Source organism: Vigna umbellata, chromosome 9 (assembly GCF_029865625.1).
Source record: "Vigna umbellata cultivar VRB3 chromosome 9, Vumbellata_1.0, whole genome shotgun sequence".
In the NCBI taxonomy this organism is placed as follows: Eukaryota; Viridiplantae; Streptophyta; class Magnoliopsida; order Fabales; family Fabaceae; genus Vigna; species Vigna umbellata.
The window spans coordinates 46134594-46147921 of record NC_142173.1 but is presented as its reverse complement, the minus strand read 5'-3'; the positions used below and the strand labels follow the sequence as shown (position 1 = coordinate 46147921).

Genomic DNA, 13328 nt, shown 5'->3' with positions numbered 1-13328 from the left:
GGAGAGACTAAGTACAATTTCTGCTATGGTTGGTCTGGACAAAGACTTGTCTGCAGTACAATTCACTGCCAAGGAGGCCAAGCTGAGAGCATAATCAATAGGATAATAATTATCTAACTTAGGATCCATCCATTTTCTGAGCCTCTCCTCTCTATTCTCTTCTTGATCAAAGATCTTCCAAATGTCCTTCCACAGCATAACCACCTCACCCTTATCTTTGGTTGTCATGGCTTTCTTGCCAGTAAGTAATTCTATCAGAACCACCCCAAAAGCAAATACATCTATTTTTGACATCATGGGGTTGGTAAAAGTTCTGGCCATGGAAAAATTTGCTATCTTGGCCTTGAAGTTAGAGTCAAGAAGGATATTACTGCTGGTGATGTCCCTGTGGACTATTCTTGGATAAGCATGTTCATGCATGTACTGCAGACCCATTGCAACATCCACTGCTATGCTTATCCTCTGGCACCATGTAAGCGTGGTCCTTGAGTTTGATGTCTCTGAACAAGACTTGGCGAAAAGCCAGTCATCAAGAGACCTATTTTCTGCATATTCATAAACCACAAAACAATTTCCATCATTGTCTGATGAGACACCCATTAGTTTCACCAGATTTCCATGACTCACCTTCTGCAGAATTTTCAGCTCCTCCGTGACATCTTCCTTGAATCTTTTTATTGCTAAAACCTTACCCTCTATGTTAGCCTTGTACACTGATTCCCCAATCTTGCACTGCTCACTGAGGTTCATGGTAGCTTCCAAGATTGCACCAGTTTCATACATGGTAGGCTTACTTACGTAGCATGAAACTCCAGAAAGTAGTTTATCTACAGTTTCAGCTGATGAGGCACTCCTATTCAAACTCTTCATTTTCAGAAAATATACATACACCAGTAATATTGCTGAAACCACAACCAGTAGTGTGCATCCCAGACTGATACCAATTATAACTGGAAGACCAATTCTGTGTTTTCTTCCATCTGAAGGAGATTGAATAAGATCTGGCAAGCGTGTAACTGGGATCAAAACTGGAAGGTTGTTTGCGGCAGTGAAGTTTTGACCATAGTTGTTTTCACTTAATATGTCCTCTGGTGATGCACCAAACTTGTTGCTTACGAGGGAAACATTGTCATTGGGCTGCCACACGTGAGTGATCAGGTACTTTATCCCTCTGTCAAGCTGGTTCTTTGAAGGACACTTGCAAAATAAAGGAATTACAACTTGGATGCCTACTGGCAAAGTATTTGGACTTAGAGTGGGGTTTAAATCCATCACTACATGCCAATTTGTGAGATTCTGGTATGAAGTGGTTGCAACAAAGTAGAAGCTATCGCCTGGGTTGATTTCATAGGAGATATTGGCGAAAGAGCGGTTTCCAGTGCAACCACAGGTTACTGGTATCAGCAAGACTTGGCCTGGAATCAACTTGTCTTCCTCATTCTCTATGTTGCTGGCTCTTGCAATTGACAAAGGACTCGTGTCAAATATATTAGATACGCTGGTCACACTCAAAAAATTTGGAGACTGGGTTATGTATGTCACATAGGTTTCACACGAAGGAGGTGAATCGGAAGGGCATGAAAAGTTTGTTCCATTGGTCTGTTGTGATTGAGCTGCAATACAAGTGAAAAACATGAGTACAACATAAAGAATCTGGGCACGGAGAGAAAGAGAAACAAACAAGGCAGCCATTGATGTGAAGTTGTGATCAAATGTAAGTTATGAGGCAGTCTACTATCAGTGGCAATCGGCGTTGTTGATATGAAGAGTTCTTTATCAATAAAAGTATCATTTGGTTTAATATAAATATATGGTCCTGTTTGTTTCATTAGCTTTAACTATATTTCCTTTTGGCTGTCCGAATCCTAGACACAGTGGACACGTCAATATTTATATTAGACAAATTGTATGCACTTCATGCGCATGATATATAAAAAATTGGTAATAGGGTACTGTGATGTCAAATCAAAGCTTTGGACGGCCAGTTAATGTTCCTACCAGTTCTATCTATGCACGATGTTAGCCAGCAAGCCGACACCAATACACCAACTAAACTTGCTGATATCTTGCGATATGGGTAGGTTTGCTCAGACTTACCAAGACCATTATTAGCGACTGTAATTTACACATGATTCAACATAGTAATAGAAGGAATATTGCATGTACAGGGGCTGTAAGATTTAGCTGAAAATAGACTTCGAAATAACTAAAAAGCTTATCAAATGTTGTTATCAGATGAAATATCAAATGATACTATCAGATGTGAATTATTAAACGAAATTATAAAGTAAGTTTAAGGAAAGAAAAGTTCGGAAGAAGTTATAAGAACTGAAAACAACATCGGATAAAGCAAAAGGATAGAAACCAACAATTTCACACCAAAGGAACAAAACTGATTTCTTGTAGTTTAATAATGCAAAATTTACGATGAGTCATAAAGAGCTTGAAGGATCTCTAATGAAGATCCTTTTATAATAATTTACCATTTACAGTCTACTAAATTTTGCTCAAATAATAACCTCTTATAAAATCCATATATGTATAATTTTTATTTATGTTTCCTCTTTTTAAAATTTAAAAATTAATTTAATTAATATAATGAAATACCACATTTTATTCTCTGTGAGAACCTGATAATTAGTACACATTAATTCAATCTCTAATCACTATTTAATGCACCGTGACACGTCAAAATGCACTCACACTTCCACTGCATGTGGCTGCCATGTGTCACGGTTAGAGCATTCTGAGAAGGTTAGTGGGAGACAAGTGGCGTGTGGAGGTTGGGGAGTTTATTCTGCATAGGAAGAGAAAAATAATTCTGGAAACTCTCCCTCTTCCTCCTGCATGCTTCATCTCCTTCTCAGAATTTCTGTTTTCGATTTCTCTGTTTTTCTCTAAACCGTGTTCATCTTCTCCCTAAGATCACTCACTATCAATTCCTCCAATCCTATTTCAGACACCATAGAAATCTTCCCTGCACTGTGAACCTCATTCTGATCCGAACAGAATTGAGAACTGAACTGGTAAGTTCTCATCTTTGCACCTTCGTCCATTAAATTCCTGCAAACCAAAAATTCTGGTTGCATGTATGAGTTAGAAGTCTGATCTGCTTACGGTTTTGGTGTGTTAGATTAAGTGGAAGTGGTTGAGTGAAATTCTGATAGAAAGCTGTGAGAGCACGAGAGAAACTCTAAACAATTGAAGTGAACTGCTTGATAAGGTAAGGGAAGTTTATATGTTTAATTTATACTGTTTGATTTATGATCTGAGATGCATATATGGAAAGCATGATGTTTGAGTATTTAGAAACGTTTACTGATATGGAATATGATTTCTGGTTTGTTTTGCATGTGTGAAAATATGAAGTTGAGTTGTTAGAAATGATCACTGATATCTGATATGCATTCTGGTTTGGATGAATCTGTCAGGAACTGATACGGCTTGTATGAATTATATTTGATGTTGAATTTGTTTTAAATGCATATTGAGTTGATTATGGATGAATGGAGAATGGCTATTGTGTGGTTGGAATGATTTTAAATGTTGAAATCTGCATGATGATGATGTTTGAAGGGAATTAAACCTGAAATGGAAGTATAAAGTTGGAAAATGGAAATCTGGAAAAATTCTGCTAAGTGTGAAAAATCTAAATTTTCTGATCATTCTCTGTTGCTAAAAGGACGTTCGTCACTGTACGGTCTTAGACCGTTCGGTTTTTGGTTAACATGACTTAGATTGGAATTCATTCATTTGGAATGAATTCTGCTCGAGAACGAGCGTCCCCCAATTGAGTGAATGAGCGTTCGTTCTGCTCAGTATAGATCAATATTTAAAACTTTATAAATAAGTGACGTTCGGTCTTAAGTCGAGCGTTCGTCCTCAATGACGTTCGGCCTCATGTCGAGCGTTCGTCCTTATTGTTGTTCGACCTTATGTCGAATGTTAGTTCTAGAGAGCGTTCGTCCTTATACTGAACGTTCGTCCAAAGTTGGCGTTCGGTCCTATACCGAAACGCTCGTCCTAAAAAGCGCTTGGGTTATAACCAGCGTTAGTGCTGATTCGTGCTTGGTCATTGACCTAGCGTTCGTCCACAGCAGGGTTCGGTTCTAACTGAACGCTCGTTCTTATTATTGAGTTCTGAGCGAACGTAATTGATGTTCGTCCAAATTGAAATTCTGAACGTTCGTTCTTTGACTGGCAGTGCTGTTTATCTGAAATTCAATTATATTGGTGGTTTATCTAAACATTTTCTTACTGGTTTTATCCTTTGGATTCTACCTGAACTCTGTACACTCAAAATCTTTCTAAGTATCATCCACCTCTTTAAAGATCAGTATTTTCAAATTATTAAGTGTCGAAACGTATTAAGTGGATAAATGGTTCGTTTCTTTTGTTCAGAAACGAGAAGGTAGGAGTACTGTAAAATGTTGGTCCCTATTGATTAACTGGTGAACATTAGTGAATTTAAGAGAGTGGAACATAGAATGAAAATGTGAAAATGAGAAATGTTTAATGTGGACGAATGATATGTTGAACGAATTATTGGAATTGGATTTTTACGAGCGTTCCAGGGAGGAACGTCTCTTATATGATTGAATATTGAATTGGTAAGGTATGACTGTGGTTAGTTAATGCTGGCTTGGTCCATCCTGATATTCCGTGATACACCTCTTCAAGTAGAAGGGGGTAGTCATGCGTGGGAATGGCAGGAGGTCCTTAGTCCATAAGTTAACATGGGCGACGTAAGAACGGACTTACCTCGAGTGGCAGCTGTTTGGTGTTACCCAGTTACTACACCACTCGGGTGCAAGGACGCCTGTAACTACATGGTTCATACAGTCCGGACGGTCTGTCTTATTATATGTCTTTATATGATTATTATTTGATGAATTACATGCTGTATGTGTGTTTTGAAACGTGAATATATGTGTTGATTGTATAAATTAAATATTATAAGCTTACCCTTGCCATGTTCCTTGTGTTGTTCCCTGTCCATGTATTTTCCGTCTTGTCTAAATGCAATGATCATCCGTTGTGGATGTGAGCAGATGGTGGTGCATCTCTTGAAGAAATGCTAGAAGAAGAAAATTTGGATGATGCAAATCTGGTCGAAGTTGAAGTGAAGGCCGAGCCTTAGAGTGCTCGTAGATGATAGACAGTTAGTGTTAGCTCGTTTTGGGACGTTCGGTTACTCTTTTGTAAAACCGTTCGTTCCGCTTTAATTCCTGTTACTTTGATACACTCATTATTTTTGTAATGAAGCCGTTCGGCTTTGGATTAATGAAATGCTGTTAATATTAAAGACTGTTTATTTTACTGTTAATTGTAATTAATCCTGATTATGGTAATTACTGTATTTTGGGATGTTACATTCTCAATCAATAAAAAAGATAATCATGACTAAACCAAAGGAAAAATGTCATTAGCTGCAGTTTACACTCTTTCTTTTGGAGTAAGCATCCTCTAACAGAAAACTGATTCAAAATCATGTCAGACATTAATTTTAAAGATAAAATCGGAGATAAAAATTTAAAATAATGGGATTATAGTTGCAGTAACGAACCTGTATATCATTGAAATTCTTTGTGTTCCCCATTTATGGAACATAGCCAAGTCTTATGCAATATAGTTTATCTTGGCAACACAAGCTCTTTAAAAAAAAAAAAATCATCCATTGACTCTTGAAAGTAAATCACCCATTTTGTCCTCAAGTTGTTACCTTCCCTTCTAAACAGTCTTTAAAGTAACAAATAGTTTAATTAATTTTGAATACTTATTAATTTACTCTTAAAATTGATGTATTAGAGTAAATTCGAAGAACCTTTGAAGGTTAGTTTTTGAACATTTAAGGCATTACTTACATAATTTCTAATGCTTTTTAAGTAATTTTCCTTACTCTAAGAACCATTGACGAGAGAACAATATTTCATGGATCAAATTGATGATTCACCCAAATGCCGTCCGTATCTGTTTCTCTTAACGTTGTTCCGCCACCCTTTCTTTCACTACCGGAGTGCATCCCTTGTTTATTCATAACTGAAATTTGTAACCAAATACTTTCGTAAGAAAAAATAAAAGGAGTTGAAAATTGCCACTGAATGCAGGTTTCCACACGTTAAACAAAGAGCTTGATTGAGTGGATACAACGAAGGATTTCGTAGCCATAAGAATAAAGGCCCGCTTCTGAGTATCAACCCACGTCCTAGCCTACAACAAATATTTAGAAATCTTATTACAGCAACCTAAACTTTTGTAGTCAATCTCACCGTCTAAAACAATCTCCACAATCGTTTTCACGATTTTAAATTATGGTCCTAATTCCAATTGCTGTCACCACAATCCTTGACATTGCAGAAAAATACATACTAATGCGTGACAGGAGTTGTTGTTATGGAAATAAAACAATTGCGAACTTTTTTTAAAAATTGTTTGTCACCTGTAAGAATGTGTGCTGAGATTTCATGTGCGACGGAATTCTCACCCATCGTATAGGCCGATGGATAGCTCTAGCCCCCATTTTAAGCAAAAGAATTAGAATAAATATTATAAACTCTTCTGAGATCTGCAGAGCTGACAGTCCATTCATGACCCTGCAATGCAAGCGGAAGAACCTTATTTATTTCCTCACAACTCTCTTCTACTGCTGCAGCCTCTCTTCGTCTCCCCTCTTTCCAGAGACTCTTTACTAGCAACTCTTTGGTGGCAGAGTCAGGCACTAAACCAGAATTCTTCATGTCTTCAAAGAGCCTCCATGCTAGTGCAGCTCTATTTGACTTGCAATAACCTTGGATTAATACCTTAAATAAATAAGCATCAGGCTCAAGACCACTCTGCCTAACCATTGCAAAGAGCTTTTGTACTGTTTTTATGTCCCCAAGCTGTGAAAAGTATAGCATTAGGCCTGAAAATGTCTGGATATCTGGGCAAATACCATTTAAAATCATGTCATCAACCATATCCAAGGCATCGGAGTTTCTTCCACACTTAGTCAATGTTCTTAGAAGAGACGAACACAGAAGCATCAGGTTTACATTTGATATGGGACCGCAAAGTATTCGGTCGTCATTGAAAACCTTCATAGCAGCATCAGCATTTTTTGAAATCCCATAAAAGTCAATGATCAGCCTGATGGTGCTGAATGGTAGTCTCATTCCCTCCATTCTGATCTTGGAGATGAGTGTATTAACCAAGTCAGTACGTCCATGTCGTGCCAGTAGGGTCATGATTCTTTGTACGGTGTATATGTCATGAGTAAATCCACTTTGATTAGCAACCCAGCAGAAGAAACTCCATGCAGCTTCTGGTGTTTTGAAATTTCTAAGCATCCTGCAGACCAACCCTGTTGTCCACACAAAGTTTGCACCCTCTAGTGCTGCTACCTCATCAGGACTCCAATTCCGCAAGGCACTTGCCAAAGCCCGTGGGTCCAGCCATGGTTTTAAATGAACTCCATCAACAAGATTACATTGACTAGCATCATTTATATTCTCGTCTTCAACCTCATTCTCATTCTCATCATCATCCCCGTCACCACCATCAACAGAATAACTTACACTCCTGATTCTCTCATCTGGCAAAATTCCTCGCCGTAATTGCTCCTTGTCTTCAAGAATTCCTTCCTCTTTCATCTGCTGCAGCAACAAACTCACGCCTCTACTAGGAAGTATTCCATCAACCTGCATTTCATCAACTAAAATTTTCACTTCATCAAACCATTTGCTACCTACAAAACCCTCTAGCAGAACCGAGAACTGCTTCAAAGTGCGTTTGACCCTCATCAAAGGCAACAGATTAAAAACCTCCATTGCTTCCGATAACTTCCGAGACTTCACAAGGTGCTTGATTATTATAGTGAAGCTCCTGCAATTCGGCAGAGACCCTTCATCAATCATCCCCTGAAAAACTCGTACAGCCTGCGAGTCCTTACCCATTTGAGCATAGAGAGCCATAACAATATTATATGATTCAGTACAGAGATGGTTGCTCTCGAGTGTATACTGTTCCCACACTTGAAGGACAGTGTCCAGGTCCCCAGCTGCAGCATGCCACTGCATGAGATTCATGAAGCTGATCCGAATGGTGCCGAATCGGTTGGCTTGGATAGCATCAATGAGGGATTTGAGCGCGGAGCATCTACCAGCCTTGGCAAGAACAGTTGCAAGTGCATTGAGCGTGTGGTGGGTGTGCGAAAAATTGGAATTTTTTTCAAGGGCATGAACAAGGGAAAGAGCGGAATCTACAGAGGGGGAAGAACGAATGGCATGAGTGAGCACGAAAGAGTCAAAAAGACGGTGGTTTATGAGAGAGGGAAGAGAGGAGTCGGGGGTTTTAGAGCGTAGAGTGAGTCTAATGGAGTCAATGAGTTTGGCACGTTTGAGGTAGTGAGCAACTTTTGTGGGAAACGGTTCACGACGACGGACATATGAACGAGCTTGCACTTGCGAGCTTAACCTGTTCAACAGGTTAACCTCGCAAAAAAACGACCTCAAGTGCATCCTCATTCAGCACTGCGAAGGTTGTTTGTGCTTACAATTCATAATCCAGGAACCGTTAGTATTCTTCGTCGGGGTGACACAAATAATCAAACACTTGGTGTGCGAGGCCGTGGATGAGCTGATACACGGGGCAAAAGAATTACACAAACCAGGTTCAGCGAGCTCAAATATTTCTTTTTCAATTGGTGTGCTTGAAAAATCCAAGCCTCTTTTACCAGGCCCAACAATAGTGGGACTTCCGTGCATTGTGTTTTGGTAACTGCTTCCTGCACCCCCATCAAATATGTAAAATACCAAAAGTAACTTTATGGCTATTTAATTAAATCTTAATTTTTTTTTATCTCCTTCTCCTTCCCTGTGCAGCTGAGTGTTCTCCCATCTACCCACTACGTGGATAGTTGTGTTTTCTCTTTTCCTGTAAGTATGTGGCCTTTTGTTGAAATTTTTGGCACACATTTGGAGCAGTAGAGAAGGCTTGCGGCCGTGCAAGAAAGCCCTGGAATGGGAAATCTGAAACGGAGATGAAAAATCAATCGAATTTAGTTGAGACAGTCACAGTTGAAATGATCGAATTAGGCTATTTTTACAACCAATAACCCCGCTTTTCCTAACTGGTAAGGCAGTTGGGCATTTAATGTTTTATTCCTTCACTCGTAAACTCTCAATCCCTAACAGTTAACCTGGACTAATTCATCAAAGACAACCTCACCAGTATGAGAGGATTCAGTGGCCACAACATCACATTCTGCACAGCTACCATCAATTGAAATAGTGTCAAAATCAGTGTATAACTCTGTAACAGCAATATACACATCAATATGCTCAATTTCAAATGCTGCTTTAATAACCTTAGAGTCAATAAGTTCAGCAGTGTTAACAACAGGCTCTATAAGATCTAAGCACATACAATCAAATGCATCAAATGGCATAGGAAATTCAGATGTGGCAGTGGGAGTTTCAAGGTTAGAATAAACTTGTATTGACTCATAAAAATTGTCTTCAGCAACAACAACGGAATCAATTGAGTCAGCACATTGCACAAAATTATCATCAAAACTGTGATCAGGCTCAGTGCACACATCATAAACAGCATCAGGTATATCAATGTGTTCTACGTGAAAGACTGAATCTAAAATGTGAGTGTGTGCAGGCATCAAAACAGCAGTATCAATGGCAGGTTTTATGGGTTCAACTTTAACTAGATCAAAAGCATTAAAATGAATTTGAACCTCATCAATATTAATTTGAATATTCAGTTCAGAGAAAACCTGTTTTCTTGATTCACCAGCTACCTTTTCAGGTTCATTCCTAGCAAACTTTGCTGCTACCTTCCACAAGTGTGCCATACAATCTGGAGAGTATGCATCTTGTTGCTCTGATTCACCAAATTGAGGTTGCCAAGGTTGACCTGAGTCTTGATAAAACTGTGGTGTGGAGCTCACAATGGCTGAAGTGGTTTGACTCTCAAAAGTTTGAAACTCAATGGCAGCAGGTGTGCCCTCTTCCTCTTCAGATCTCCCTGTCAGCTTGTGGACAGCAGCTACCAACTGAGCCACTTGCTTGGTCATCCCTTGAAGTTCAGAAGCTGGATTTCCCTGCTGCAATTGGTCACAAAGTTGGTCCTGCCATGGCTGCAGCGACTGATAATTCTCCTGCTCAGGTTCAGCATACTGGTCCCAATGAGACAACTCTTGTTGAACAGGCCAGGGTGGCTGCTCACAATAAGGTTGAAAACAGGGAGATTACTCACTAAAAGGCTCACAGAACAAGATAAATTGTGGTGGTTGAGCATTATAAGGGAAATAGCAATTATCATATGCAGAGTAGTAATTCATGCTTACCAAAGGCTCAATGGAAGAACACCAATCAACCTCTAAAATTTCTAATACAGAACTCAAGCAAAAATCTATCAAAAAAAGAAAAAACTAGACAAGACTAACCTAACACTCTAAAACTTAACTCGTCGAGTCCCCGGCAACGGCGTCATTTGTTAAACTGATATTTGGTCGCACAAAATCAGAACAAACTAAGTTTCCCCACTAATGAAGTATAGGGACAACCTAGGTATCAATCCTAGGACTCAGCTAATTAAGATTAAAGTGTATGGTTAAGGTCTTGTAGTTATTTACTAATTATTTACTTACTAACTACTAAACAGGTGGGGACATTTTAAATGAATGAAACTAAAATAAAAGAATTGAAACTAATCTAAACTAACATATGCTTAAAAGAATAAAGAATTTGAAATGTAATGAAATAGAAGAAAATTACACTATCAAAACAGCAACAAAATCTACTTACTACAACTTCCTACAATCTAAACAGAACAGATATCATACAATCTAAACAGAACTCAAATGCTAAAAAATAAGGAAAGAAACTCTTTGAAGCAAAACTGCAGAACAGAAGCTAAACCTAATTCTAAAAGAATGCATTAACAATCAAGAGATACACCTAAACTAAGCATAAAATCTGAATCAAAAGGTAAGACCTAAAATCTAAAGTAAACATCAAATCCTATACTCTAAACAGAATTAATCAAAACAATCATGCTATTACTATCAACTAAAACTGAAATCAACAACTAAATGAAATATGCAGATTTAAAACAATACCAAATCAAACTATCATATATGCAAATCAACTAGCAGAACATTAAAATCAAAAGGAATCTTAAAAATCAAAGATTCAATTGGTTAGATTCAAGAACTGGAATCAAATTTATATAGATTCAGTGTACAGAGTGATTGATCATATATCAGGAAGACATCCGGGTAAAATAAGCCCATCACAGGGTCAATAATCATCACTCAGTTCATCCAAATCACAATGAAATGTAATTCCCTAAGGTATTTCAACTATGTGGAGTCACAGAGTCTAAATCAGATTTTTTTTAGAATTTACAAAAGCTAAAAACCGTATTTTTTTTAATCGTTGAACTCAACTCTAACTCGAGAAGACATCTCGGTCATGCACGCCCACCTTGGGGTCGTTTAATTCCAAAAAGGAATTAGAATGTGCAGAGCTACGAGTTCAACTCATTTTCAAATCAACACACAAGAAATGCTCGCACATCATCGATCAAGAACACAGAATTAAAGGAAAAAAATCAAGATTACAGAGTCACCAAACATACAACACATAACATCAAGAACAATAGTTGTTTCTGTGACACCCGGGCACTGAGACGAGGGCGGGGAGTATCGCCGGTGCAAGAGGCATGGTGCAGGGGCCACAGACAAGGAGCGGCTCCTGGTAGGTTTCGAGTGGAAGGGGTACATGGACGAATCGAACATACACAGGAATGAGAGGGATTTGGAGACTGTGTAGGTATGTGACTATACATTTGAAGGATAGCTTAAAGGAATTGATTTGACTACTCGTATCACCAAAATGCATTTGCTTTTCGGTAGCCTGACCCATAAGAACTCCATGGTTAAGCGTGTTTGGCCTAGAGTAATTCTGGGATGGGTGACCTTCCGGGAAGTTTTCCCGGAAAGTGTGCGAGTGAGGACAAAGCACACTGGAAAGTCTGGTGGTGATCTGGGGGCAGTCGATGGTCCATCCGTGTAGTCGACAAAGTGCGGGTCGGTTGGGAAGGATGGTCGGCCAGGGATGTCAACCTGGGTGGGCGGTCATCTGGTTATCCTGTCTGGTCACGCTGGACGCTCGGTCCTGCTTGCCGTCCTGCGTGTACGTTCGGTTCATAAGTCCCCTATGCCCGAGCATAATTTTATTATGCGAAGGGATTTTGTCCACGCCTGGATGGGCGACCTTGGAGGACCGTTCGGTCCATGATTGTGATCTGGGTGGGCGGCACTGGATTAACCGCTCGCTCGGTCTATGTGTCGGGAAGACCGGACGGTACAAGAAGTAATCTCCAAATTTGTGTCCAAGTTTATTTTATTCACATTTGTTATAAAGAAGTAATTGTTACTATGTCATTCAATTTTATTTCCTTTCAAATTTACAATTTACCTATATTTTAGCTTTATATCAATAACATAACCACGTAACTAAATAACAAATGATGATAAAAGGAGGACGCGTAAAAAATTTATGATACATTTAACAATTAAGAAAAATACAAAAAATATAAAAATATATATATAATACTAAAATGTTAAAAAACTTCAACTATAGAATTTATGAAATAATAATAGTTAAGTAGCAAAATATGTAATATAGTTAATAAAAAAATAATAATGAACAGGTCCGTTATGCATTGGTATTAGTATCTCCCGCGTTGTAATCCATCATAAGGGTTTAATCAAACAAGATTTCTAATGACACATTGATAATAGTCTTCAAAATGTGGAAAAGGGTTTGTTCATGCTTTTGTTGTTTTGGCACAATCTCACTTGGCTTTAAGGAAAGATCTATTACATTAATCGAAAGAGAGAAACATATTTGAGAAATTGTAAAGCATGCTTAGAAGCAGATTATTTTTATAAATTATTATAATTTATTTATAATATCATGCTATCTCATAAGACTTGAAATAATACATTATTTCATTGATTAATTTATTATGTATTGTTAAAAATAGTCATGCAAATACAATAAGTAAAAAATATATATATTATTATTTTTAATTTATTACGAATGCAAGTACAGTTAAACTTACAACTGTAAATTCTAATTTTAAAATGTAAAAAATTAAAAATTCTAAAAGAATTTAGAAAATATTGCCAAATTTTGCGACATCAAAGTTGTTAATATACATTAAAAAGAGTATTTAAGAAATAGAATTTCTGAAATTTTTATTTAAAATTAACTTCTAATTATTAGCTGAAATTTTTTCAAAATAATTTATGTAACATCCCAAAA

The 13328-nt window shown here is 37.9% G+C and overlaps 2 protein-coding genes across 3 annotated transcripts; both read right to left on the bottom strand.

The window, feature by feature from the left end:
- Positions 1-6034, bottom strand: LOC148193688 (serine/threonine receptor-like kinase NFP; the record flags this gene model as incomplete). Its single annotated transcript, XM_088099488.1, has 3 exons — positions 5900-6034; positions 1543-1613; positions 1-1450 (listed from the first exon to the last, which is right to left on the bottom strand). Coding segments are annotated over exons 1-3 (1533 nt in total), but the record flags the coding sequence as incomplete, so codon positions are not given.
- LOC124843885 (pentatricopeptide repeat-containing protein At5g66631) lies at positions 5655-8666 on the bottom strand. 2 transcript variants are annotated; one of them, XM_088099008.1, is made up of 2 exons: positions 6440-8666; positions 5655-6039 (listed from the first exon to the last, which is right to left on the bottom strand). In XM_088099008.1, the coding sequence occupies exon 1, from the start codon at positions 8502-8504 to the stop codon at positions 6522-6524; it is 1983 nt and encodes a 660-aa protein (XP_087955134.1). In that variant the 5' UTR covers positions 8505-8666; the 3' UTR covers positions 5655-6039; positions 6440-6521. The 2 variants fall into 2 exon arrangements, with proteins under 2 accessions (XP_087955134.1, XP_087955135.1); XM_088099009.1 differs by lacking the exon at positions 5655-6039 and adding an exon at positions 6092-6210.
- Between the last annotated feature and the right edge of the window lie 4662 nt (positions 8667-13328).